Source organism: Tinamus guttatus, unplaced genomic scaffold (genome assembly GCF_059628265.1).
Source record: "Tinamus guttatus ecotype Peru unplaced genomic scaffold, ASM5962826v1 Tinamus_guttatus_pri_ptg000287l, whole genome shotgun sequence".
NCBI lineage: Eukaryota > Metazoa > Chordata > Aves > Tinamiformes > Tinamidae > Tinamus > Tinamus guttatus.
Window position 1 is genome coordinate 9,113,375 of NW_028288821.1, and position 25,668 is coordinate 9,139,042.

Sequence of the window (25,668 nt, forward strand, 5' to 3'; positions counted from 1 at the left end):
CTGAACATTGCTCAGCAGCCCAGGAATCACACACGGTTAGAAGGGTTAGCCTCCCACCTCTGCCTGCATCCTAGATGACAAACACTCATGACCAAGATAACAGTACCAGTTTGCAGAAAAAGGATTTGGAAAAAAAAATCCCTACTCTTCATACATGAGGCAGGAAGGGAAAAGCTTGCCTGGGTGAAATAATGGCTTGGCAACACTGCAGGCATAACCAGTATCTCCAAATCTCACCCTGAAAACTTTGCAGTCAGCTTGTGTAAGAACATGACTCTAGAGTGCTGTAAATAAACATTTTCCCCTCCCAAGATTTAGGGCTGAACATCTACCTCTGTCCGCTAGCTTTGCTCATCAGAACTATTTAAATAAAATTAAACAATAATAATAAAAAATGTTCACCATAAATCTTCTTGGTATTTTTGAGGGTAGCACCTTTCAGCAACAGGTTTTCAGGACCCAAAGACCTAATTATCAAAGAAACAACATTACAGCATTCAAAACGCATTCAAAATTTATTTATAATTCAAACCCAGAGATAACTCAAAAACCTGAACAGAGGCTCTTAAGCTCTGGTTACTTGGTTTGTGTATTGAATTAGAACTGTTTGACTTGGCCATTTCACCTTTAACATACTTTCATTTCCATTTGGTCTTATACAGACTGTTCTTGGTGTAAAACGCTCCAGATTTAATGGTGGATTTCAAGTAAGGATTTTGAGAGCAAGTGCAGATACTCAGATCTAATAATATATTCTAGCAATTATATAAAACTTCGATTACAAAAGTGGTGATACCTCTCAGTTTGCACACAGGCAAACAAATGGCACCAGGATGGAACTGCTCCTTTTGCTTCCCTTCCAATCATACTTTCTCTTTGAAAATCCCACCCGTGACCCTCTGTTGCTGCTATTTCTTCACTCGATCAGGTACTAGATTATCCGACCACAAGCATCCAAACCCTTGCTGTGCCATCGCCAAGCACCCCTGTGCTGCCGGCAGCATTAAAGGGAACCAGCCGTCTTGCAACACCAAAGATTCGCGCCGTAGGGCTGCTCCTAAATCTGTCACAGCATGAAGCATGACAGGCACCACACCAAGGACAGAAACGGTCCATCTGGCTTTGAAAATTCTATCCTGCCCGAAACCCTGGCTTGCTGCACTCCTGCTTTCCCAGGAGGGACAGCTCCTTGCAATGAGCCGGTGAATTTGCTCCTCGCCAGATCAGTCAGGACTGACTGCATGAGGACCAGGGCTGCCCTCCAGCCTAGGTTCTTCATAGCACTGGGAACATTCCCATTTTTCTTGCCCTGACAACACCGCTACACACGATAAAATGAGAATGAGGAGAAACACGTGTTTCCTTACATCACATGAGCCCTCAGACCTCTAAATCCACCTTGTACCCATGGTGTCCTGTATCATTTCTCAGAGGCTCTAACATCTAGGAGCTGAGACTTAGAGATTGTCTACAGCTACCACTCAAGTTACCAAAAACTTCCCAAATCTCCAGGAGAGGTACAAATGATTCACTGAGTGCCAGAATAGAGTCGGTGGAGAGCTAAATTATAGGTATCTTTTAATAAACAAAGTATTTGGAACGATTAAAGAAAACAAACATTCCCTAGGGATGGTAACAAGTTCAGACCTTGGAATTTTGATACAGATGCCCTACATGGTAACAAATTGGATCTTCAAACTTTGATACAGATTCCCAACATCATTGAGTAGGGCCACAAAATAGCCACAGGACTAACCTGGCTACAGGCTCTTGATTGCTTTTGTAGATAATAATTCTCCCAACAAATCTGCAACAAAAGAAAAAAAACACGAAGTAGAAACACATGTTAATATTTCATTATAAAGAGTGCCCACAGGAATATTCAATATTATCGAAAGATGGGAACGAACATGCAGATCAATATGCTAGAGAGCTTCCCACTTAACACACGCCCCTGGATGCAGGACGGACAGAGCACCACGCTCCCCCGGAGAGCAGTACTAGCTGCTGCACACATGCGTGCCTGTAAAGCACGTTGCTTTTACTTTACCCCCAAAGCAAGTTCAGGCCAATGCACTTTTGCTTTGCACGCACGCTCGCCTAAGAATAGGCATGTGGAGCGTTACCACCCGCTCAGCTGGGAAAAAAATAACTCGTCACACCATGACAGGCATCTCGCTGGAGATGCCTTGCTGCGAGACCGAGCCCTGAAGAAGCTTCCTTCAGCGTTGCCATCGCTGGTGAGGAAGGTGGCCAGGGCTTAGCACCACCTCCAGAAACATCTCGCACTCACTTGTAGAGGTCCGGCTGGGGCTGCTCGCACTCGATGGTGGCAGTGAGGGTGTCTATGGCTTCGTCCGTACAGAGCACGGCCGTATCCCGCACCGCGTAGTGAGTCTGCCGGAGAGAGCACAGGCGACCATCAGCTCACGTGCCCAGGACGTGGTCCCACGTGGCGGGTTAGCGCGCGGCAAGGAGCCCTTGGGTACCTGTTTGGCAACTAAGAACAGGGCGAGCTGGGTATTCCCAGCGGCAGCGCCCCGGCCGCTCCTGGCAGTAATTAGCAGGCAGCTCCGGAGCCGGGGGAGCACCGGTGGCTCCGGCTATTTATAGCAGCCGCTGCGGCGGAGGTTCATCTCTCACGATTAATTGGAAATCCCACGAAGGAGCCACTCGCCGCCTCCCTGCCTCTATTTATAGCAGCTGCTCCAAGCTCCACATCGCTCCCAGACTGCCTTCATCCATCGTCGTAAACACACTCGTTACAAAGCTTCCTCAGCCCGTTACGGCCGCGTTCCCCTCACGGTGCCCCCCGGGAGGACCGGGGCATTGCACGATGTTATTAATATCCACCTTAGCGGGATTCTGGTGTCCTGCCCACGTTTTCGTATTAAAAGCATGCACAGGCATGCAATTCTGCTGCAATCCATCGCTTTTGCGAAGTACAACTCAGAGCCCAGTAGTGAATCAGGCTCTTTCCTTAAGGTTCTCATCCACTGCCCCTGTAACCATTGTCACTGAAAGCACCAAAAGGTACTGCCAAGCCGCCTCCTGGTCGATAGTGCTCCCTTGGCTTATTTAGCAAATGCATCTGCTTTTACCTAACAGCAGGGACCTTTGGTCACGTTCGACAGACAGAGCCCTGCCAACATCCACTCCATAATTCTGCCTCTGTTTTACCTAGTTAGGAATCCTTCCCTATAAGCATGATCTGACAAAAGCCAAACACCAGAAATAAATCCAACAGGTAGGCAGCGAGCCTCTCCGTACATGAGGCCTGGGGAGCACATGGGCAAGCTTCTCTCGCTCTGGTTTTGCAGAAAGCCTGGTTCCCCGTATCCAATCTATGTCCTCAAACAGCACTGGCTGCTTTATCCTACCCCTGCCCCACTCTCTTCAAACTTTCATTTTCCATTTGCTTCTTAAGAAACAGGAGACACCTCCCAGTCATCTGCAGGAATTCAGAAACCAAGAAAAAAATCTCTATATAAAGATACAAGCACACGCTGCTTAAAATAGAAATTTAGCTTTTCACTTAGACTCAAAAGTTAGTAAGAGCTAAGACTTCCAAAGTTATATTAACTCATGCATACAGCATACCTAATATTAATAAATGACTGCCTATTTAATATGGCTATCTATTTTTGCCCACAAGCAGCTACAAAGCTCCTTTCCTTTTTGCTAGTGTATCTAGCATAGTACACAAATACAGCATCACCTCCTACATGTGATTTTTAGCATCTATTAACAGTTACTCACAAAGATACTCCTTACAGTTCCTAAGATCAATTATGGTTTTTCCACCAACTTCAAGGTGCTGGAATTAATCATGTAATTTTAAAACAATATCCATTTTTTCTACTGCAGTTGTCAACATCTGTCAAAATATTTTATCAAACAACAAGCTTAAACAAATTTTCATGTCTTCTGACATATTGACTTATTTTATGTCATTATCTGTTTCCTTAGTTTGGAGAGGTGGGAAGCATAAAGAGAAGAGATTTATTCCAAGAAGGACAACTGACAACCTCACTCCTTGACCCAGAAATTGGGGAGGGGAAGAGGAGACATTACACCCGCAGAGTTAAAACAAACAAACAAACCAAAAAACACACAAGGATTTTTCTTCCCCTCCCTTTGATAAGGGGAAAAAGAAATCCATAAATGATCCTAAAGACAGTGTCTTAAGACGTCTTGAATTTCACAAAAAAGGGAAAAGTACTAGAAACAGGAGCTAGAGAAGTTCAAGCTACACTTCCTGCTTCCCCTATGCATCGGACCTCCGGACACAGGACACCAAATGGGAAGCAGCTCCCTGCTGCTGGGGACGGGCAGTACAGCAGGGAAGCTGCATCCACGAGAACGCCAGGAGAAACAGCTGCTTATAAAACACACACAAAAGAAAAAGGAAAAAAAGATTAAAAAATAGAAAAAAGAAAAAAAGAAAATAAAGAAAAAAAGAAATAAGAAAAAAGAAAACAGAAGAAGAAAGAAAAGAAACAGCCCACAGAGCACTTTGGTGCTGACTCACAGGATGAGCAAACGTAGGGAACAGATGTTAAATATAGCTAAGTCACCATGAGGATTGGTGCCGGGGGAGCAACCTCCAATTAATCAAACAGACATACGCATTGCACAAGCACTGACTTCAGTGCAACGAAAGGCATCTGCGCAGCAAGAGCAGCGACTCCCGAACGCGGCACATCCATCCTCATCACCTTGAAATTCGACTCGCCGTCAAGGCTGGCTGTAGTGACGTAACAGGTCCCATCAACGCTACTTGAGGCCAAAAATATCAAGTCACAGGGGAAGGTCTCATCTGCTTTCACCTCTACTATGTCTCCAACCTGGAAGAAAAGAAATGTTGAAATGAACCATTTCATAAAGCCCAACTAGTTACTGCCCTCGCTAATTTTCACTAGCTGCTGAAGCAGAGAGGTTTCAGGTTTTCTCCCTTCTTTTTTCCTTAAGATGGGACTTCTTTGCATCTCCCATGTGTTTTTCTCTAGCTTGGAATCACTCCCTGTCAGGATGGGGAAGGCGCTGCAACTGCAACAAGCAAAGCAAAGGTTTAAGCTCACTTTGTAGCCGGGACAGTCTGTTCTGCACACATCTCTCTCTGCAAACAGAGTTGATTTTCTCCCTCTGGTGAGAGGGGCTGCTTGGCAGACACATCACACAGGACCCCAGCATCACACGGAGCCCAGCAGGACGAGTCAGGGGGACCACGCGCTGCACTGAGTGTTTCCTCCTCTGCAAAACCCCGCTGAAGCGGGAGACTCTGCACTAGCCTGGAGACTCTGCACTAGCCTGGAGTGCGGGGTGACAAATGAACGTCAAAGTGGCGTACTTTTTTTTGTGTCCTTGGGAGAGTTGGAAATAGAAAAGGACTGCCTGTCCCAGATAGCTGCAAACGATGACAGGTCTGTCATTTGTCAGCCTCGGCGAGGCTGCTGCAAGGCGGCCCATCCAAGGCACCCGCACGGAGGAAGCTCCAGCGACCGACCAGGACAGGTCTCAGGGAAACTTGGACAACGGCAGGAGGCTGCTGCACCTCGGGAAGACGCCCGAGCTGATGCAGGTGCAAGACCCCCCTACCTGGGGCACCCATCACTCCTCAACTGCCTTTGCTGGCCCTAGCACCCAACTGCACTCAAATTTAGGGAAAACAAAACAAAACGAACCACTCCCACACTCCATGTCCTAATTTTCCCATTGGCTTCAGAGATAACTACAACCAACTTCTCAATTTTTAAAGAAAAAGTTACCTTGATTTTTTCACTCTCTTTCTGCACTTGCTTTGCGTTTTCAATGATGAAGACATTGCTTTTGTTTACTTCGTTGTCAGCTCTGTGCCTCAGCCAGTCCTCATATCCCTAGGCACACAAATACAGGCAACACAACCTCATAACAAAGCAAGTAAACTATTGAAATGAGTGGGGATGGAGAGAACAGGAGAAAAGAAAAAGGAATAAATTAAACAGTCCTCAGAACTCCTTCATGCCTGACAAAACATCAACGAGAGTAGCTCAGACTGAATTGATTTATTTTAAAAAATCATGTTCATATTTGACAGATTCAGAACAGATTAAAATAACATACACAAAAATAATCTATATGCATTGCATGCAATGAGCAGCTAAATTACTGCAGCACAGTTTTATTATTCTCAGCGCTGGCAAGAATGGGCTTATATAAATAATATGCTTAGTGCCCTGTTACTCTCTCCCAAGGTAAAGGAGGACAAGACTCTCTAGTCTTCACTAGAAGAATAAAACATTCATATTTGGAGCAGATGGATTTTGCTCTAGCTCTCCTTTTCTGGCTCCTGCAGAAGAAGCTTGTTTTATTATTTAATACTTCTGCAGAAGAAATCTAAAGTGCCACATGGGCATACGGAAAAAGGTCTTCTATCACAGCAAGAAGCACTAGGGCTATCTAGATGTTTTAATGGACCCTTTTGAGTTGCCAGCAAGAGCACAGGAAACCTTCCTGCAGGGAGCAAGTTTCCTCCTGCAAAGGATGCTGTCACCTGCTTGATGGCTGTGACAGTGATCACAAAGAAGAGGGGAAGTCCACTGGTCACCGGACTGGTTGGGGTATCCACTATGACCTGCAGAGAAAATAAATAAATAAATGTGGTGACCACCTGTTCTTAGGCAGCAGCAGGAATAAATGCCCTGACACATGCGTGTGGAAATGGCTCTTTTGAGAGTACAGTGGTTGACCCCACGCAGGGTCTCTGCTGGGACAGGGACTGGTTTCACGGCTTCCCGCCACCCGGAGCGATGCCTCCAGCATCGCCTCCAAACACCGTGCAAACCTCCAAAGCAAACGCGGCCAGGCCCCGAGTCCACGGGGAAGCCTCAGGTGCAGTTCCCCAACAGGCGCAGCAAAATCGGCTGTTGTTCCTCCCGCCACCCCTCCCGGGCCAGGGGGACAGACACGCAGGGCTGCGGAGGCAGGGCCGCTCACCAGACCCGCTCCGTGTTCCCACAAAGCTACTTTGTCTTGCTCCGGTTATTTGCATTTTGCTGGCACGCTCACAAAACAACAGAATCTGTATTTATTGTTTTAGGCCCTCTGTTAAAAGCACAAAGCTGCTCTCATCTGCTGGGAGGAAGCCACATGGAAATTTTTAACTCTTTGAAATAGTCATAGTTTGCAATTTTGTCCAACACCTTTGGGCCCAGAGAAGAGATTCAAAAGATACTAGGAGGGGAACAGAAACACCTCAAAAGCAGCCAGGTAAGTGATAGGAGTTTAGTGCAAGGGTAAAGAAAAGAAAAAACACCACACATTTCCAGGAGCAGAAACCCCTGTTTACTGTGTTGTATGGAGACATCACACAAAGCACGTTATGCCCAGATGGCCACATATTAAAGCCAAAACCGAGGCATAGATCAGTCAACCAAAATGTATCTTGTAAAATTGGACAGATCATCCCAATACAACAGGAATTTTTGCTTTTAACTAAGAAAGACAAGCAAGAGAGCAGAGTTATTTATGCTATGCTTCCTGGCACTCCCACAGCTATGCAACAGGACTGTTTTCTGCATTGGACACGATCCAGCTGTGAATATATATTTATTCAAGCAAGCAGTTTGATCTCACTCCATACAAATGCTATGCTATAGATACAATAGTAGATCTTGTAAACATAACTTCTGTGCATACGTGGAGATCGCTGCTGTACTCCTTTCACATGGCTCAAGAGTGGTCTTCTCCCCTTCCCCATTCATGGAGAGCAGAGGGATGCATGAGCAACACCCCAGAACAAAGGCTCCTTTGAAATTATTTTCAAGATATTTTAGGGCTTCAATAGCTTAATTTGGATCCACTTAAAAGTGGCAAACCCTTCCGTTATTAAGTTTCCTCCTAATTCACTGTTTACAAAACTGAAGGCCCTACTCCAGAAACCATCTTTACCAACCAAAAGGAACATTTTCCATTTTTGGCACCTCCTGCATGACCTTATCACTGTCAAGATTGTCTGTTCAAAAATACAGATTAACTACATTACTCAAAACATTCTTTTTTCCAGAAAAAAAAATCACAGTTATCTTTAAGTGATGCAATGAATTCCTTACTCACACCCCTGTCAGGATACTACTTGGTAGCTCATGTTTAATGCAGTCTTTGTCCTGCTCTCCCTGAAGGGCATCTGCATGGCACGTAGCTTGATTAGGGATTACAGGGCAGGCAGAGCGACCCCACCACACGGTGCCGGCCGGGCTCTTGGTGGAACGTGCAGTTTCCTCAGGAAGCTCCACGTACAGAGACCTGCTCCTGAGTACTCTGATATGTCACTTGCAATGAAGCACTTAGGGTAATTCTATTAAAGTAATTAAAGGATAAGCACCAACATTTAGCTAGAGATGACATTTATCAAGGTAAGCCCTTGATATTTTAAGTTAATGAAATTACTTTGAATGTTTCAAGATAAGTGAAGTCTCCAGCAGTTGTGGAACTAAGAGTGCCTGGCAGCTGCCCCTTACTCTGCGGGATACCAACTATGTTAGTGCTGTCAGCTTTGTTGGTTGTTTTTGGCTTTTATCTCTAATGGGGCACATGTGTTGCTTCCTTATAATAGAGGCGATCATGGCCCACAAAACAGAAGTGAGAAAAGACAGGGCTCTGTGCTCCCCTGCATGTGCCCCTGACCAAGACAGGTAGCAGCTGACTGCAACGATGCAGTTGAGATGCTGAAGTACGGCAGAGAATATCCCTTGTTCTGCATGTCCAGAGCATCAGTGGAGCTCCTGTAACATCGCATCACTACACAACCATCTGTGCAGAAGGGACATCCCAACTGCAGGGCATTGCCTCGGTACGAGGCAAATTACAAATGCATCCTGACACAGTGGAACAGGGCCAGCAGAATCAAGTGATGGATGGGAGCCAACTGCTGCTCGGGGACATCAGCCTTTCACATAATACTGCCATTAGGAGCCATCCTCAGCATTATGCTGGGATCACCTCTTTCTGCAGCAGCCTCTGGAGTAGTTGTAAACCCTAATCCTTTACTGTAAGGACAAAAATTTGCAGGCACCCATGACTGAAACATGCAGGCTACAACAAAATGATGAGTCAGCAAAGGCCAGAGAATCCCCATCGTGACTCTCCCAAACTTCCTTCCAATCCCTTCCTCCAAACACATTTTGACAGCCCGCTTCTCTTTCAGTTGACAGGACTGAAAAACGAGTATTCGGGTTTACTCAAGATTTGTCTCTTATCCCACGACACAAAGCAGAGTAGAAGACATTTAGTTGTATATGAAATTTGCTCTTTCACCTGTGTAAAGAAACTCCTGAAACTCCGCACTCCGAGAGCTCACCCGAGTTTCACTGCAGACAACCCGTTTTCCCTGCTTGCCCTGACCCTTACTACAAGCGAGGCCGAGCACACATCATGCAGTTGGGAAAATGCACGTCATTCTACAGAAGCCATAAAGCAGCTGAAGTCAGCTCTGAGCTCTGCTGCACTCCATAGACTTATCTCTACTGCTTCACTGGGCTTAACAGTGTTTAAGAGGTAAGGTGGCTTTTAAGTAGTTTCAGCAGTCATTTGAATGCGGTCTCAGGCCCAAATATTTTAATTATTATTATGCCTTGAATTGAGTGCTAGAATTACAACAGAGCTTCCAATAAAAAGCAAAAGATGCTAACAAGCATCAGGAGAGCCAGCTTTAAATATCCACTGGCTTTCAAGTTGTGCTTAAAATCAGCATTTAAACAATCAAAAAGAGCTCAAGGTAAAACTCTCTTACCTGCACAAGGAAGATAATGAGGAAGTAGAAGTTGGCAATTCTTCTGAACTGTTCAAAGAGGTTTTTCGGAAGGAAGTTCCAGATCGTGTACTGCAGGAGGAAGAGAAACGGGACAACTTTCAGCTTTCCAGATGTCAACACAAGCAAGTCGAGACAGAGGATGCACTATGCACTGTATCTACAGATCTGTGCAAAACAGGGAATGATTTTTCAAACTAAAATACGTCAATCTGCTCTACCAGGTAAATAAATTCCCATTCTGATTTCACTGAAGTTGCAGCCAGAGGTGTAATCCTTGGTGGTCTTTTTGCCTAATGGGTGGCCATTAAGATCAGTAGACTCATACAGATCCCCGGCTCCGCATCCAGAGTCGCCAAGCCAGGAAGGGCCACGCGCCCATGGTTCTGCAGAGCAGCTGCTGCCAATTTACTGCAGCCACAGATGTCACAGGCTGCAAAGCAGCACAGCGCCAGGCAACTTACTGAAACGGCCTCTTGGCATTTTAACCATCTATTGCTGTGACACACGTATGCCGGGGGACAAAAGAAGGGGTTCATTGGACGTCATGGTCTGCTTACGTAGAAGTCACTTGGCCAGTTCCTGGAGGATGCACGTCAAAACTTCAGCAAGATGCACCTTCATGCTAAGAGGCAACCTACCTCCTATTTGGGCTTCCAACAACACACTTCCAACTTTGTGTCTCTCAACTGGTTCACGAAATGGCTGGAAAGTCGGCCAAAAAAAATTCACCAAAACTCTTATTTTGTCGAAGTAGCCCAGGCAAAACAGTTGGAAATGGGGAAGGATAACAGAGATAAAAACATTGGGATTTGTTTCAGCAATCAGCCTCCAGATAGGCATTTGGAGAAGCGTGAGCTAATGAAGAGGTAACCTACGTTAAAGGTAATTTAAGATCACCATGGAAAACAACGGGTCTAATATTTGATCCTTCCAAGTGGCTTTAATAAAGAAATAATAATGAATCGCAAATACTTAAGACCAAAGTCCACCTAGCAAAAAAAGACTGGGCAGGTAGGAAAACCTCATGCTTAGCAAATATAAATGCACACAAAAGAACAAGAACACAACATTCAGAAATAATCAAAGACGACTGATAAAATGAGTGCTAAGGCAAATCAAGCCACAGGAAGCTGTTCTCTGAAGGAGGCAACTGACATGCCAGGGAAAGTAGTGGGAATCATAAAATCATAGGATAGAATCACAGAATGCTCAAGGTTGGAAGGGGCCTCTAGAGATCATCTAGTCCAACCCCCTGCACACGCAGGGTCACCTAGAGCATGTGGCACAGGGTGGCGTCCAAGTGAGTTTGAAGATCTCCAGAGAAGGAGACTCCACAACCTCTCTGGGCAGCCTGTTCCAGTGCTCTGTCACCCTCACTGGTAAGAAATTTTTCCTTAAGTTCCTGTAGACCTTTTGGTGTTTCAGTTTGTGGCCGTTTCCTCTAGTTCTGTTGGTGGCCACCACTGAAAAGAGGCCAGCACCATCCCCCTCACTGCCTCCCTTGAGGTACTTCTAGACACTGCTCAGGTCCCCTCTCAGCCTTCTCTTCTCCAGGCTGAACAGGCCCAGCTCCCTCAGCCTCTCCTCATAGGGCAGATGTTCCAGGCCCCTGATCATCCTCGTGGCCCTGCGCTGGACTCTCTCCAGCAGCTCCACATCCCTCTTGTCCTGTGGAGCCCAGAACTGGACACAATACTCCAGATGCGGCCTCATCAGGGCTGAGTAGAGGGGCAGGATCACCTCCCTCGACCTGCTGGAGACGCTCTTCTTGATGCAGCCCAGGATTCCATTGGCCTTCTTGGCCACAAGAGCACACTGCTGCCTCATGGTCAGCTTATCATCCAACATGACACCCAGGTCCCTCTCTGCAGAGCTGCTCTCCAGAAGGTTGGTCCCCAGCCTGTACTGGTGGGAATGCTACATAGTTTAAAAGTATCTAGATTTAAAACTTTTCCTGAGAAAATATGCCTTCAGCACACGGACATGAAAAGGAGCGAGATCCAAGTTTTAAAACATTTTTTACATCTCAAGTACAGTAGAACTGAAGCCTCCCTGTATACTGAACATCATGAACCACAAGTAATGCAACATGTATCCAGCTGTGCTGACACCACTTGATGCCACTTGTTTGACGCTTTACTTAATTTTTTTTCCAAGTCTTTTGAAATAGCTTCACGAATATCAAGGAAAAAAGCCAAGCAGGAAGCAGGCAGGTGTCATCACACAGTTTTCCCACAATAAACAAAAGCCATGTTAATACAATAAGAACGTTTTCCTTCTCATCCAAAGGAATAAACAGAACATGTTATTTTTGTCCCAATTCAAGGAAAAAACCACTGAACGAGAATAGGAGAATGACATTTATCTGTCATTTTATAAAATAACCCCCACTTCCTTTCCCAAATCTAAGTTGTTGTCATTTTATATGCTCCATTATACTTAACCTTCCTTTCTTTCACAGGGGAATTCCAGAAAGCTTCAAGAACAACATTGCCGTGTGCTTGGCTATCCTCCAGCACAGAGAAACCCTTGCACATCCTCATGGGAATGAGTGGAGAGAGCAAGAAGTGAACAGAAAAACTGGAGTATTGTTGAGGAATACGCTTTGGGCTGCATCATATGGATGTTCAGCCAAGTCCTCAGGGGCTGCAGAGGGTTTCAACACCTGGGGCTGATGCCTGCACATCCTTGCATGTCCTTGGCGAGCACTTTGCACCGGCTGGGTCCTTCCAGGTACCAGGGTAGCGGGCTGGTTATTGCTGCGGCCGCATGGCCGCCCCAGGGGCTGCCACTTGCATCGCAAAGGGAGAATTTGCAGGAAGGTGAGGCCAGAGTGCTTGCCCAGGGAGTTGTGCAAACCGTGGGCAAGTGATGCCACCCACACTACGGTCACACTCACCTTGGACGAGACGATCCTGTTGTCGCAGAACTTCTGGGCCACGTAGGCGTCTGCTTCCGAGACCGGCCGGTGCCCAACCACCACGGTGCGCGTCCCGACTCGCTTCTCCTCCCCGGCACACTGCAGGCACAAGCAGGGCAGGCAGATTAAGCTGCAGCCTCCCCCCAAATCCTGCGTATGGGTTTTGGTTGTTTCTGATGCTGAGCGAGCCCCGGCGTCGCGGGGACAGGGCGGGCTGAGCCCTCCAGACTTGGCCGTCTGCTTCCCCGCTCCGCCGGCGAGGCGGGAGCGAAGGTGCTTGGGGCTCTGGCCAGGACCTCTCCCCAAACAACTACCTCCAAGAGCTGACCCGGGAGCACCGTTACACACACCCACAAACATCCTCAGCCCACTGCTGACATCTCTTTCGCATTTCAGGCTTGGTTTGCTGCAAGGTGTCTCTTTAATCCTCAGTTACTCTCCAGCGCAGCAGTGCGGACAGCAAACTTCATCCAGGGCATCCGCACTTGTGAGCGGCACCCACACACTCTGCCAGCTCCTCCTTAACAAGGAGTAACGCAGCTTTATCAAGCAATCACTAGGGATAAACTTATCTTCTAAGCATCCCTTCCTATTTCCTATTCCTGGTTTGGAAACACCCATTTACGGACATCAAACCTTTTCTTGTGCCAGTATTTCTTGGCAGAAACAATTACAGCCTCAAATCCGATGGCAGCTTCATGATTTATATCGGAATCACGGAGAAGGCAGTGGAACTAGCACCTTCTCCATGCTCGTGTGCCTGTCAAAACTTCAAGTCTACCTGAAATATCTCACAGTCTCACTTAGGCATGCAGACTCAGGGATTCAAAGACATATTCTTCTGCCATGCTAAAATATCCAAAATACAGATGAGATGGAGAGAAGCTGAGGGGTGCTGGGGACACCCTCAGCACCATCCCTGCTGTGCTGGCGCTTTGCACGGAGCCGGCAACGCGGCGCCAACCCTGTGCTCGCTTCTCCCGAGCCTCCTTCCCGCCGCGGGGCCAGCGCAGGTTTGTTATCCCGCGGCAGGGAGCAGCGCGGGCGCTGGGCACCGCTGCAGGATCACCAGGCAACACGTTTAAAACAAACAGAAGGCAGCAGGCACAGGCCAGGCTGCTCGTGGCCGAGCACCAAACCCTGGGGACATCGGGGACACCCGCGCCCGCCAGCAGAGCTCACGCTCCAAGCGCCACTCCGTGTTCGGAGGCTTCGCTCCGCGCGCTCCGGCCCTCCGTCCTTACCTCTCCCTCCACGAGCTTGCTCCCTTGGGCATCGCCTACCCCGCAGCCCTTCATGCTCAGCCCGCACCAGCACGGCTCCTCCTGCACCTTCTCCCACCACGGGGCACCCGCTCCGTGCTCCGCTGGGATCCGGGCCGTGCTCCGCTCCTCTCCAAGGAGCGGCCCAAATCCACACAGGCAATCCCAGTGCGTCCCTGGAAGCCAGCACGGCAGCGCTGTCATCTGCGGATGCTCCCAAATAATCCCATTTTAGTGGTGAGACCACACAAGGGCCCCGCACCTTCCGCCGCCACCAGGTCAGGGTGCAGAGTGAGGAGCGGGGCTTTGCTTTTCTCCTTCGCTTGTTTGGCTTTTTTTATTCCCCCAGGCAGAAAGAGATGTCACGTATGAACGATAACCTGTCGTCACAGTGTCACAGAGGCTTAGCGACAGCCCCTCTTTACTCAATGGCACTCGGAGAAAGATAAGGGAATAACAGGAAGGGAAGTATTTATAGCCCCTGGGATCCAGGTCAGGCAAGGAAAGAATTTCTGTCCTCCCAGCTAAAATAGACTCGATCCATTCTCGCTTTCACATGCACATGCCAAACACCGAGCAAACTGCACGTGGAAAGGAGTTGTCCTGGACATAAAATCCATTGCGAGGGTCCACAAACGGGCACGCACGGATTGCATGCGTGACACCAAACCCGCGCGGGTGCAGGCGCTCCCCACGCTCCGACCAGGAACGCGCACGTGTTACGCAAAGCGGGAGCTTCACCCAAAGCATTTGCACGCTCCTCTGCACATTTCTGTTATCTGGGTTTCTCCAGCAATGAGACGGTGCACAGGGATGGCCAAAGCATCTCTCAGTTTGGAACGCCCACGCGAAACCACCTTCCTGCCCTTGCACATTTATAGCCCAGCGGACGGAAGCGCCCAGCAGGGCCCTTTTCTCTCTATTCTCGGAGCACAGAAATCCATCAGGTTCAGCTCAAATCCAGCAAGGGCTTTCTTTGGCACACCTAAGCTTGGTAATTGCAGCAGAATAAATACAGGGATCTTCACTCATTTCATCCATTGCAAGGAGCCACAGGGCGAGGGGCTCCAGCACAGACCCCTGTGGAAGTCTTCCCTGTGTGCCTCACAACTTCATCTTGCAGCACTGAATAAATCAAAGACAGACCTTAACCCAGCAGAGTCTGTGTTAAAGTCACATGCAGAAAGCAACATACTTGAAAATACAAGAATACATCAAAAATTAAAAAACGTGAACATTTAATTAAATGGAAGTTTTGCATGTGAAACTCCGCGCTTGCTGAAACTTTGTTAAGTACAGTTGCAATTTTTAGACAAGTACCAATACATGTAACTTCACCCCTTCAAAATGACCTGTTCCAACAGGGAAACATAGTAGCGTCTGTGCCCTGCGATGTCCAGCTCCTGATTGCTTTGCACATAGAGGATCCTTAGCAAAGGAAAAGGGGCCGTTTCGGAAGTATAAAGAAATAAGAAAACCAGAAACCTGGATACCGTTGGGTTTCAGCTGAAACCGGGGCAGCTTAAACAAATGTGATTAACAGCGTCTGTGGTTAGGCAGACAATAACCGTTTTTGCCTTTCTGACATCCCATTTCTCAGCATTCTGATTTCTCAGAGCAAACTAGCAGACCAAAAAGCACAGTACAGGCTTGGACCTAATGGGCGTTTCCAAGACATTTCATAGTTTCCTTAAGAGGAGAAGGAGTAGGGGAAAAAAAGAAGCCTCTTTAGATTAGGCTGTGTTTTTTTAGAACTAGGTTTGGGGATTTTCAAGCATGCACAGGAAAACCTGTTTTCGTTGTTCACGGTTCAGGGGCATTAACAGACGGCCAGGCTGCTGAAACACCAGCAGATACTGCTCATGCTTTTTTAGTTCTTACTAATCCTCAACCCTAGAGCTTGTTTGCTTTGAAACCGCCACCCCCCACCACAGCAGGTGCCAAAAATGCAAAGTCCTGGTGGTGCGTGGGCTGCCAGCAAACACCAGCGTGAGGATACTGCTGCCTGCCCCGCTCCAGCGGCCGCATCCCGAGCCGCAAGCAGGACCTGGAGATGGAGAAGCCCCTCTGGAAACAACCGTGCTAAGAGAGCAGGAGGAAGCAGGAGCTTCCCCTCCCCGCAGGCACACCGGGCAGGCCGCGGGAAAGCAGGCAGAGGTGGTCATCTGCCAAGCACAAACAATCAAGCTCTGGAAAAACACGCCGGGAAGAATATACAGCAACGCTTGCTTGGCAAGACCATCTATAATTAGCCAGGGAAAACCTGAAACACAAAGCACGCAAAGCCCCGGAACGGAAGAATGAACCCAAGTTATGGCGTGATAGGTAACGGCTCACACAGAGGATACGGCGTAACCCTCGATCGCACGGCAGAAGGAATGGAAGACCTAACATCAAATTTCTCTCTCTTTTTTTTTTTTTCCAATTGCCAAAAATTGAACGTGCGTTACGATACCAACACCTACACACATGACAAAAGCTCCTTCGCGGGCGCCGCAGTCAAAAGCTGCTATTTTGACAACTGCACTTCATGCGCCGTCACTCTACAAATGACTCTCCAGGTTGCTAATAGATGGCAAAGTCTTAATGACAGTTGTCAGCAGAGACCGGGGAGGTGATTTAGGGACTGACTGCCATTTCCTTGTGAGAAGTATAAAATATGCCGACTAGCATGCTGAGAATTTAGACTTTTTCCTCTAACACCTTCCATCAAAAATTTAAACTTTGATAGAAGAAAGGAAAATATCACCCGGATGCAATCCGAGGGACTGCCTCATCGCCCAGCAGGGTTTTAGGGAGCAGTGCACATTGTGCAGCAGCTACAAGACTCATCTCTCCCTTCCCTGGCTACGTGCTGTGACCTCCTCTACCTGCTCGTGATTCCCCCCAAAATCCCCACTTCCTACAAGTTTCAAGCGCTAGTTAAAGCTTTAGATTTAACTATTGCAGAAAGTCTCTGGCTTTTCAGGGGCAGAGACTTGGAAAGAGGAGGTGACGCCAGGTGAGGCTGTGCCCTCCCATGGGACGCTGCTCTGGGAAGCAGCGTGTCACCCAAAGACCCTCTTGGTGCCGGTCCCTGCTCCCGCACGGAGCCAGCTCGACGGGTTCGGCACAGGGGATGCTCCAATGTCCACACTGGGGAGAAGGCAGGAACCACGCAGACGTTGGGAGGGCATTCCCACCTCCCCGGTCACCTCTCGGAGAGCCCAGCTTGCAGCAAAGCCCATGTCCTGTCCAGGAGAGTTACCTGCTATCTTCCTGCATGGGGCTTTCCTATAGACATGGACAGCTTTCAAATATTCATCCACCTTGTCCGTATTAGCAGCAGCTATTTTAGCAGAAAATTGCTACTTTTTTCTGCCATAAGCAGTACTTCTGAAAAGAAGGCACTAGGGATAATAGCTATTGCTGTATTTTGCCCAAATTTAAAAAGCCCATATACACACATCAATAAGCTCATGAAAGCTCAGCTGGGACTTGGCATTTTGCTAGGTAGTAAATCTTTCTTCCATCACTGAAGGACAGGAGCTCCTTGAAGGTGTTGGACCAGAACACAGCTGGAACTAAAAGCGTCAGTGGATGCAACTCATTACCAACCAGCATTTATGACTTGAAGCAATGGGAGCCAAAAGCTGAGAGAGAAGTTTCAGCCCCCAAGGAGTTCCAAAATTCTTAGCCTGAATTTGGGCAAACCTCACTTTGCACCTTGCTTCCCCTCTCCATCTGGGTGACTCCTACCACTGGACTATCTTTGCAGTGCCCGACCTACTTAAACCTGACTGCTCCAGCGGCAGCAGCCGTGAGCAGCGAGCGCACTTTGCCCGGGGACCCATGTGTCCCCCAAGACCTCCTTCTTCACTTGGTCTCCCAGACATGATGTGCAGGACCCACTTGGCAGGCAACAGGAGCTACCTGGCTCGTTAAAAATTAGCAAGCCCTGGTAAAAATTAATGCAGATTTCAACACTGAAGACAAACTCCCGCTATCTGGAGTGGAGAGGTGGCCCCAGACCCTCCGCGGTGAGGCTCGGTTTCACAAAGAGCCTGCACGAGCCACTGTGATAAGAAATGGGCTATTGTGAAACCCGCAAAACACATTGCTTAATTATACCCTCCATACAGCAAACAAGTGTCCATGCTGCCTATCATTCCTGTTTTCAGAAAATAGTAGCAAGAATATATTTGGTTTTTGAATTTCTATATAGTTTCAGAATTCATTTGAACCAAACCCAACTAACCAAAGAAAAAAAGTACTCCTTTCATGTTTGTTTTAGATACCATCTTTAAGCTACAAAGTAAATACAAGTCAGTTGTAGAAAAAGCACTAAGGTGCTTTAGGTACCAGAGGCACCTAAAAAAACGTCATCTGCTAAAACTGGAGGTAATTATACTGCACAAGTACAAAGCTCAATGATTTGAGTGAAATAATGGCTTATTTTAAGTACGTGTCAAAGAAAGATTAAATCATGTTGCTTGTCTTAGATCTCACAAATCATTTAAAATTTGATCACTGTTGTATTGTTCCCTTATCACGGAAGCGGTAGAAAAGACAACTTGCTTCACCAAAAAAAAAAAAAAAAAAAAAAAAAAAAAGTCTGCAAATATAAACACATCCTAAAGCAGCCTAAAAGTTCAGTGTGCTGCTTAACTTTTCTGCAAAAGAACCGTGGGCAACATTTAAAATTTTAAAGAGCCTCCACAAATCAAAAATAACCTCCTAAAGTGTCAGGATACTCCCAAAAAGCCAACCTATGTACCTGCCTCACCGCCTGCCAGCCTTATCACCCAACCAATACATTTTTAATTACTGCTTTTCTTGCCAATTTTTATATTACTTTTTGTACTCAGCCCTTTCTATGTAAACACACGCAACGCTTTGACAAAGCGCTTAATAATTTAGCAGCTCAACAGACTCTGCTTACCCACATGGACCACATTTTGGGCAGATCTCCTGATTACAGCAAGAGCTCCATAGATCCAAATCAATCCCACTGCTTCCCTTGCATCCGAAGGGAAGAGGCGATGACATGCAGGCTTCTCCAGGGAAGAGAAAAACAAACCAGAACAGCAGCAACAAAAAAGCCTGTGTGTTTAAAATAGTAAGAGCTGATAGGTGCAAAGGAAAAGCAGCTCGAGCCGAGCAGAGCTCGGAGCACGGCTCACAACGGAGCGCGTTCACCTGGAACGCCTTCGGAAGGAGGAGCCTTCTGCTGCGGGAGCGGGAACACGGCCACATTTGTTCATTTTCCACCCAGGGGGGATTTTTGCTCTTCATTTCTAACGGTAAGAATGAAGTTCAGCACCTCAGGAAAACAAAGGTTAAAATTTAAACAAGTATCCCGTGTCCGAGCTCCTGCTGGTGTTGCTGTCAGAGGGAAACGCGGTCACGCTAGCAGCGAGCGCACCCGGCTCCTGGAGCAGAGATCGGTGTGGGAAGGACATCAGAAAAAAGGGCAGGTTAACCAGCCGAACCACCATAATGCACAGAATGATAAGTAGCAGAAAAAAAATATAAGGCATGGAGGAAAAAAAAAAAAAAAAAAAAAAAGGGATGCCTATTTTTTTTACGAAGAGGGAGGATAACACAGTTAACGCTTCCTACACGTCAGGGGGCTGCACTAGGAAACCGAGCTCCCTCCCTGCTGGGATGATCCCAGGGGACCGCTGCCAGCGCCATGGGGCTCACTCATCCCCTTCCTGTCAAGGATGACGAAGAGGCCCATGGGGACGCAGCGACACAGACCTCAGTCTCCGCAGCTCCCTCTCATAAGCAGAGGGACTGTCATTTCTAGAAATGACAGGCACATGTCACTTCTGTGGGCAAGGACGTCACCTGGAAGGGACCTTGATGGCTCCAGGGAGGCGGATGGGCACCCCTGAGCTCCTCTCCACCGCATTTTGGACATAATCCACTTTTCAGGCAGGTCAAGGCACACCAGGGGAGGCAAGCAGCACTGCATGGATGGTCTCCGCACCCCAGCCTCCTACCCCACGGATGTGCTGCGCTTGCAGCCAGGCTGCCCTTAGCTTCAGAAAGGATGACAGGCCAGAGAGCACAGAACTCTGGACAAGCCGAGTGCCCTGGAAAAGCTGATTCACTGACTCATACTCTGGATACAAAGGGAGAGGAAGGGCTGGGCGGGGAGCAGGCGAAGGGCTGGAAGGGCTTGAAGGGTGAAGGGTGCAACACAACAGCCCCCCTCACCGTGCTGCAGAAGGGACCGGCCCTGCCTGGCCTCAGGGAAACGCCATGCAGACGGGTGACAAAACCCTGCCCGGACACACTGCTGACTCCACCGCAGGCCGAGGACAGGCCGCCTCCCCTTCCGAGGAACCGGTAGCTTTGGCTCCGCTGTCTGATGGCCCCAGCGATAAGCGCAGGAGAGGAGGAAGCGAACTGTGCCAAAACGCCTGGAAACAGCGCTGGGGCCTTGAGAAATCTGCTGCAAGCAGAGCCAGACATGGCCAGTGACCCTCGTCTCTCCTAATGAGGGTCCCTGGCCCGGTATCATGCCACAATAACGCAAACCAGACCATCTCCCCTCAGGTGACGGCACTTAGTCTCCTCCTGGGCTAAGGAAACCCTCTCCTCAACACACTGGGAAAAGCCAGCGAGAACAGGAGGCTGAAGGAGGCTTCTGGCTCCCCTGCCCCATGAACACAGGCTGGGAGGGAGGAGTGGAGCAGGGGACATCGCACTGCTAGAGCAAACAAGTGTGTCTGCTCAGGGCAACGAAGCCTTCTGAGCACACACGCAAAGAGCGGGTGGTTTGCAGGAACCCCACTGCAGTTCCCAGGATGCTGATGGGAACAAAATCCCCAGAATGCAGGAGAACAGATGGGACTTCCCCTCGTTACTGGCAGTGGGGACAACAAGGAAGATGCTTGAGTGAGGTGACTTCAGAACCTCTTCCTGTTTCTTGCAGCTTGTCAAAGAGATTGGAGAGCTTCTCCATCCACACCCATTCATTCATCCACATCCATTCAAGGAAAGGCAAGTCCCACTTCCTGCTTTTTAGACCTTAAAGGGGAAAGAGATCCTTTCACAGAATCACACAGAATGGTTGAGGTTGGAAGGGACCTCTAGAGATCATCTAGTCCCAGGCCCCTGCTCCAGCAGGGATACCCAGAGCACGTGGCACAGGGTGGCATCCAGGCAGGTTTTGGAGATCTCCAGAGGAGGAGACTCCGCAGCCTCTCTGGGCAGCCTGTGCCAGGGCTCTGTCACCCTCACAGCAAAGGAGTTCTTCCTCACATGGAGGTGGAACTTCCTGTGTTTTGATTTATACCCATTACCCCTTGTCCTGTCACCGGCCACCACTGGGAAGAGTTTGGCCCCATCTTCTTTCCTGAAAAGAGCAGAAGACTGAATAGTGGGGACCAAAGACTGGGCACCCCACAGATCCCAAGTACCAAGAAGAGCATCAGTGCTTTTGGCCCCTTGGCCAAGAAGTCTGCAAAGTCCTAATCCCCTGGCTTTTAATTAAGCTGCCTCTTTCTCTCAACCTGGTATTTTAGCTCTTAAACTAAGCAGGAAGGCAAGAGCAGAACGTGGTTTTGTGCTCCTGCATTTGGCATCCCAAGGGAAACAAAGCAACACCCCCACAGCGATGAAAAAGCCTAAACGAGGGTGTTTTTTTGGTGCCTTTTCTATTTTTTTTCCCCTCCTTCCCTCTCAGAGGCAGCCTTGCCACAAATCACAGACTCCTGCTTTTTCCCAGCAAATTCGCCACCCAGTCCATAATTACAACCTCAACTCAGCAGCATTTTGCAGAAAGTCAGAATCATACACGACACAGAAAGTCAAAGGCAGAGCAAAGCCAGAGGATATCGATTGGGATAGCGTTGCTTAATGGCTGGTATTTTCTGGAAAAACGTTTCTGCTCAGAGCCACTGCCCTTTGGAAGTTACAAAAACTTCAATCCTTTTCCCCGGCTCTGTTGGCAGCCAGGGGGTTACGAAACCATCATCCATATTGAAATGCAGGGGGCATTTTTTTTGGCAGCGCAGAGGGAATTTGGCCAGTGTGCTGCCGGCATGTCGGCATCCTGGGAACACTCGCAAGTCCAGAGCCGCGGGAGGGTTTTAAGCAAAAGCCCAAACATTTCTTGGAGGTCGCAGAGGAACCGCAGTGAGGTCGGCCCCCTCAGCAAAGCCTTCCCCCCTCCTCTTCCTCCTGCGCCGCTCCAGCTGTGTGCCCAGCAGCTCGCTCAGCACCCATCACCCCAACAAAAGCCAGAGCAAGGGGTTAAAAAACAAAGTTTGCAATTGCTTTTCCATCAGCCGCCACCTCTTTCACCCTTCCACAACGTGCCAAGGGTCACCCCCGCATGGGGGTTTCTAGCCCTTCCCCTGCCATACTGCAGTCCGATTGCACACAAGTAACAGGGGAAAAAAGAGGCTGGAAGAGGCTGAGAAATCCGCTTGCTTACTCCTTGCTCCCAGGCAAACCCATCTCATTGGGCCCCTCTCAGGGTACTTTATTTTCAGGCTCATGGCAGTAACCAATGGATTTATCCTTTGGGTCAGAAATTCAGCTCTATTAGGAGATTGAGACAAGTGTGATTAGCCCAGCCAGGGCAGAAGCCCTCATCACGCGGCCTATAACCACTTATCCGCAGGAAATCCCTCAGGATCGGGTAATGCCGCCCCAAAGCAAACCCAGCAGGAGCACCTTGCTCTTTCCACTGCAGCAGCACCTGGAAAACAGCTGGAAAAGCTGGAGCTCGCACCAGCGGGGAAATAACCTGAAGCAAGCGCCTGGAGCAGGGTGCGTGCGGGACCTGCCTGCTGCAAGGAGAGCATCCCTGGGCAGCCGGGCTCACCGCGCGGAGCCCCTCGGCCTGCGTCCTCACTGCTACCCTAGCCAGCAGCAACGTTTTTCCCTTTGTTCTAGCGCTGAGGAGGAATTATCTAAATTATTTATGCACAAGTAATAATAAAAGACTGCAGGGCTGCTCATAAAGTGGATTTTCCTTCTCTCTGCTTAATTTCCCAGCAGCGGGTTTTTTTTTTTTTTTTTTTTTCCTTAAGCCATGCGAGTCTCAGGCAATGCAGCACAATTTCACCATAGCCCAATATGTTCAGAAGTAACTAAATGAAGCATTTTGGAGAGCAAAACCAAAGAAATGCCTTAAATTGAGTAGCCTTGTCTGAGTGCCTATCCTGCTCAGCTTTTATATATCTTGTCTTGTGCAAAAAAACATTTGGCAAACCATGATATTTCAAGCAAATTATATTTACTAGGTAAGCCCTGCCCCTGCTTTCCCCTTTGCTGTGGTTTTATACAAGTCTGATGTTTTCAAGGTACAGGGCTGGAAATTACCAACCTTCTCTGTGTAGCACTACAAGAGCAGGACTGAGGGCAGATGAGGGGCTCTTTTGCTTATGAACCCTGCAAAAGTTCAGGGAAAGTTGCTGTGGGAAATGCATGCAGTGAAGCATTACTCATTTAATGCTGCTAGAGAGGCAGAACAGGAATCTTGCTCAAGTTGTGAACAGAAATAACGAGCTGGATTTCACTCCAGAATACCCTCCTGCAGTAGCCTCACAGGCACCTACCCTTGATTTCAACTGCAAAAGGAGAAATAAGCCCTTTACAAAGAGTCATATCAAAGGTAAGTGCATTAACCTTTGATTAAGGAGAACAGTACAAATGTCTCTGGACTACAAATAGTCGCCGATACAGCTGAATGTCACACGGGGACATGGCTTTAGAGCAAACAGGCTTGGGGGAAAGTTCCATCTCCAGCAAGATCAATAAAGCTCAAAAAAATGACCATAGTCAGTCAGCAAGATGCAATGGGCCCCCAGAAAGCAGCTGAACTTACTCAGACCATGTGTCTCAAACTGCGTAGGGAGCTAAAAAAGCTGCTTCAGGAGAATCGGTTCTGAAAAGCCTCCCTGCTTCCCTAGCAGCAAGTACACACGCAAGTTGCTGCCAGAAGCTTCCACATTCCGCTCTTGTGCAAAAACAGGAACTATTTCACGTCTTGCAGGGTTAACTACCCCCCATGCTGACTTATTCCCCTTGCCCGGCTCGCTGCACGCACCCGGGAGCAGTGGCACTGGTGGAAGCAGCGGCAGTGGTGGAAGCAGCGTGGGAGCTTAAGCACCTCTCCCGCTGCACGGCTCCCCACCAGGGACGTCTCCCACGCGGGATTTACAGCCACGGAGTCTGGCTACAGTATTTGCATCATACCCGCATGCTATTTTTATGATCACAGCAGCAGAAATAAGGCCTGGGAAAGCTGAAAATTCAGTTCGTTTAACTCTGATAACACCTCCAGTGGCTCTGTGCGAACCGCATCCCGAAGCCACGCACCAGATCCGTGCGCTTGCGGGAGCTCCTAGGGAGCTCTCCCCGAGCAAACGCAGCTGCTGTGCCCCAAGGGCCCCAGGCAGTGTAATCCGAGGTTTTGCCTAAGGCTTCATTTCTTGACAGAGGAAGGAGGGATGGAAAAGCAGGAGCCAGGACTGCCTTTTTTTTTCTTCTTCTTTTTCTTTTTTTTTTTTTTTTTTACAAAAAAACAGCTAGAGCATGGTCTGGCTTCTCTCCTAGCCAGCCTGGCTACAGTAACAAGAAAAATAGTAATCAAATTTATTTGCTTGCACTACACGGCCCACGTCTGGCATCCGGCTCCGCAACCCAACAGCCAAGCCACCTCCCTTTCCAGGTGGCACGTGCCCGCCGGAGGCACCGGCACACGGATGGAGCCACCCTGCTTCCAAGATTGCTGCTCCTAGAGGAAAGGGGAGATGGAGAGTGCCTGGGCATTCAGCCTTCCTTAGGTGGCATTCAGGCTGTCAGATGCAATTTGCTGGAATTGACATCTAGAAGCATTGCAAATTGCTTTCAGACAAAGTCTGATTGGAGTAAGGCGCAGTGCCCCTGGAGATCTTCCTTGGCAACCCATGTGAAATGGAGCAAAACTCCATTTAGGGACCCACACATGCGAGCTGTACTTGCATGCGCTCCCGTTGTCACCTCTGGATGCATTCACCCAGAGGTCTAAGACCCAGAGGACTTGGCTACCCCCATCCTAGCTACCTGTCCAAAGCAGGACAAAAATAAAAAAGAAAATACGTAGCTGCATACATAATTTTGTTTTTAACCTAAGGTCCATTTTCAGATAGCAACGTTTACTTGAAGGAAACAGGATATATTTAACACTTGAGGCATTTCTTTCAATCACCAACTGGCACATCTGCATGCTTCTGCTGGGCAGCGCGCTCGCGGTGCAACCGGTTCCAGCGCTGCAAGGGGAGAGGAGATGGGACCGTGGTGACTTGGCGCTTCGGGTGGCACTCAAGGCTCCTCCCTGTCTTTACGCCATACCGAAAATATAGGCAGGGCAAAAACATTCCTTGAATTTGCCACCTCCCAAGGCTTTCCCTATGCCATGGGACAGCACGGAGGGCACATCCACGTGCTGCTTGCCTCTACACCAGCACTGCAGGGAGAAGCGCTGCAGGGAAAGCAGCCAGCAGTGCTGGCATGTTAGTAAGTCCTGAAGTGCTCCAGTAGAGCCACCGAAAGCCCTGGCAATCAACCACTTGCAAGGTATGCGTTTCCAGCCCACGAGTGATTGCAATTCATGTAACAGCTCTACGCACATGTCTTGGGGCTAAGTTTGCTGCAGAAAAGCAAAATAACAACCACTCCAATCAGATGCTTATTAATTCAGCCAAGCAGTA

General features: G+C 48.4%; 1 protein-coding gene across 2 annotated transcripts in view; it reads right to left on the reverse strand.

Annotated features, from left to right (window-relative positions):
- ATP11C (ATPase phospholipid transporting 11C (ATP11C blood group)) overlaps nucleotides 1–25,668 on the reverse strand; it is a 59,863-nt gene that overhangs the window by 22,109 nt on the left and 12,086 nt on the right. The window contains exons 1-9 of one of the 2 annotated variants that reach the window (XM_088527565.1): nucleotides 13,955–14,008; nucleotides 12,690–12,809; nucleotides 9,770–9,859; nucleotides 6,533–6,613; nucleotides 5,769–5,876; nucleotides 4,719–4,847; nucleotides 2,294–2,397; nucleotides 1,757–1,807; nucleotides 403–467 (exon numbers count right to left, since the gene is read on the reverse strand). In XM_088527565.1, the coding sequence (XP_088383691.1) occupies nucleotides 403–467; nucleotides 1,757–1,807; nucleotides 2,294–2,397; nucleotides 4,719–4,847; nucleotides 5,769–5,876; nucleotides 6,533–6,613; nucleotides 9,770–9,859; nucleotides 12,690–12,809; nucleotides 13,955–14,008 (802 nt within the window). Of the gene's footprint in view, nucleotides 1–402; nucleotides 468–1,756; nucleotides 1,808–2,293; nucleotides 2,398–4,718; nucleotides 4,848–5,768; nucleotides 5,877–6,532; nucleotides 6,614–9,769; nucleotides 9,860–12,689; nucleotides 12,810–13,954; nucleotides 14,009–25,668 lie in introns of those variants that run through there. The other variant, XM_088527566.1, reaches the window with a different exon arrangement.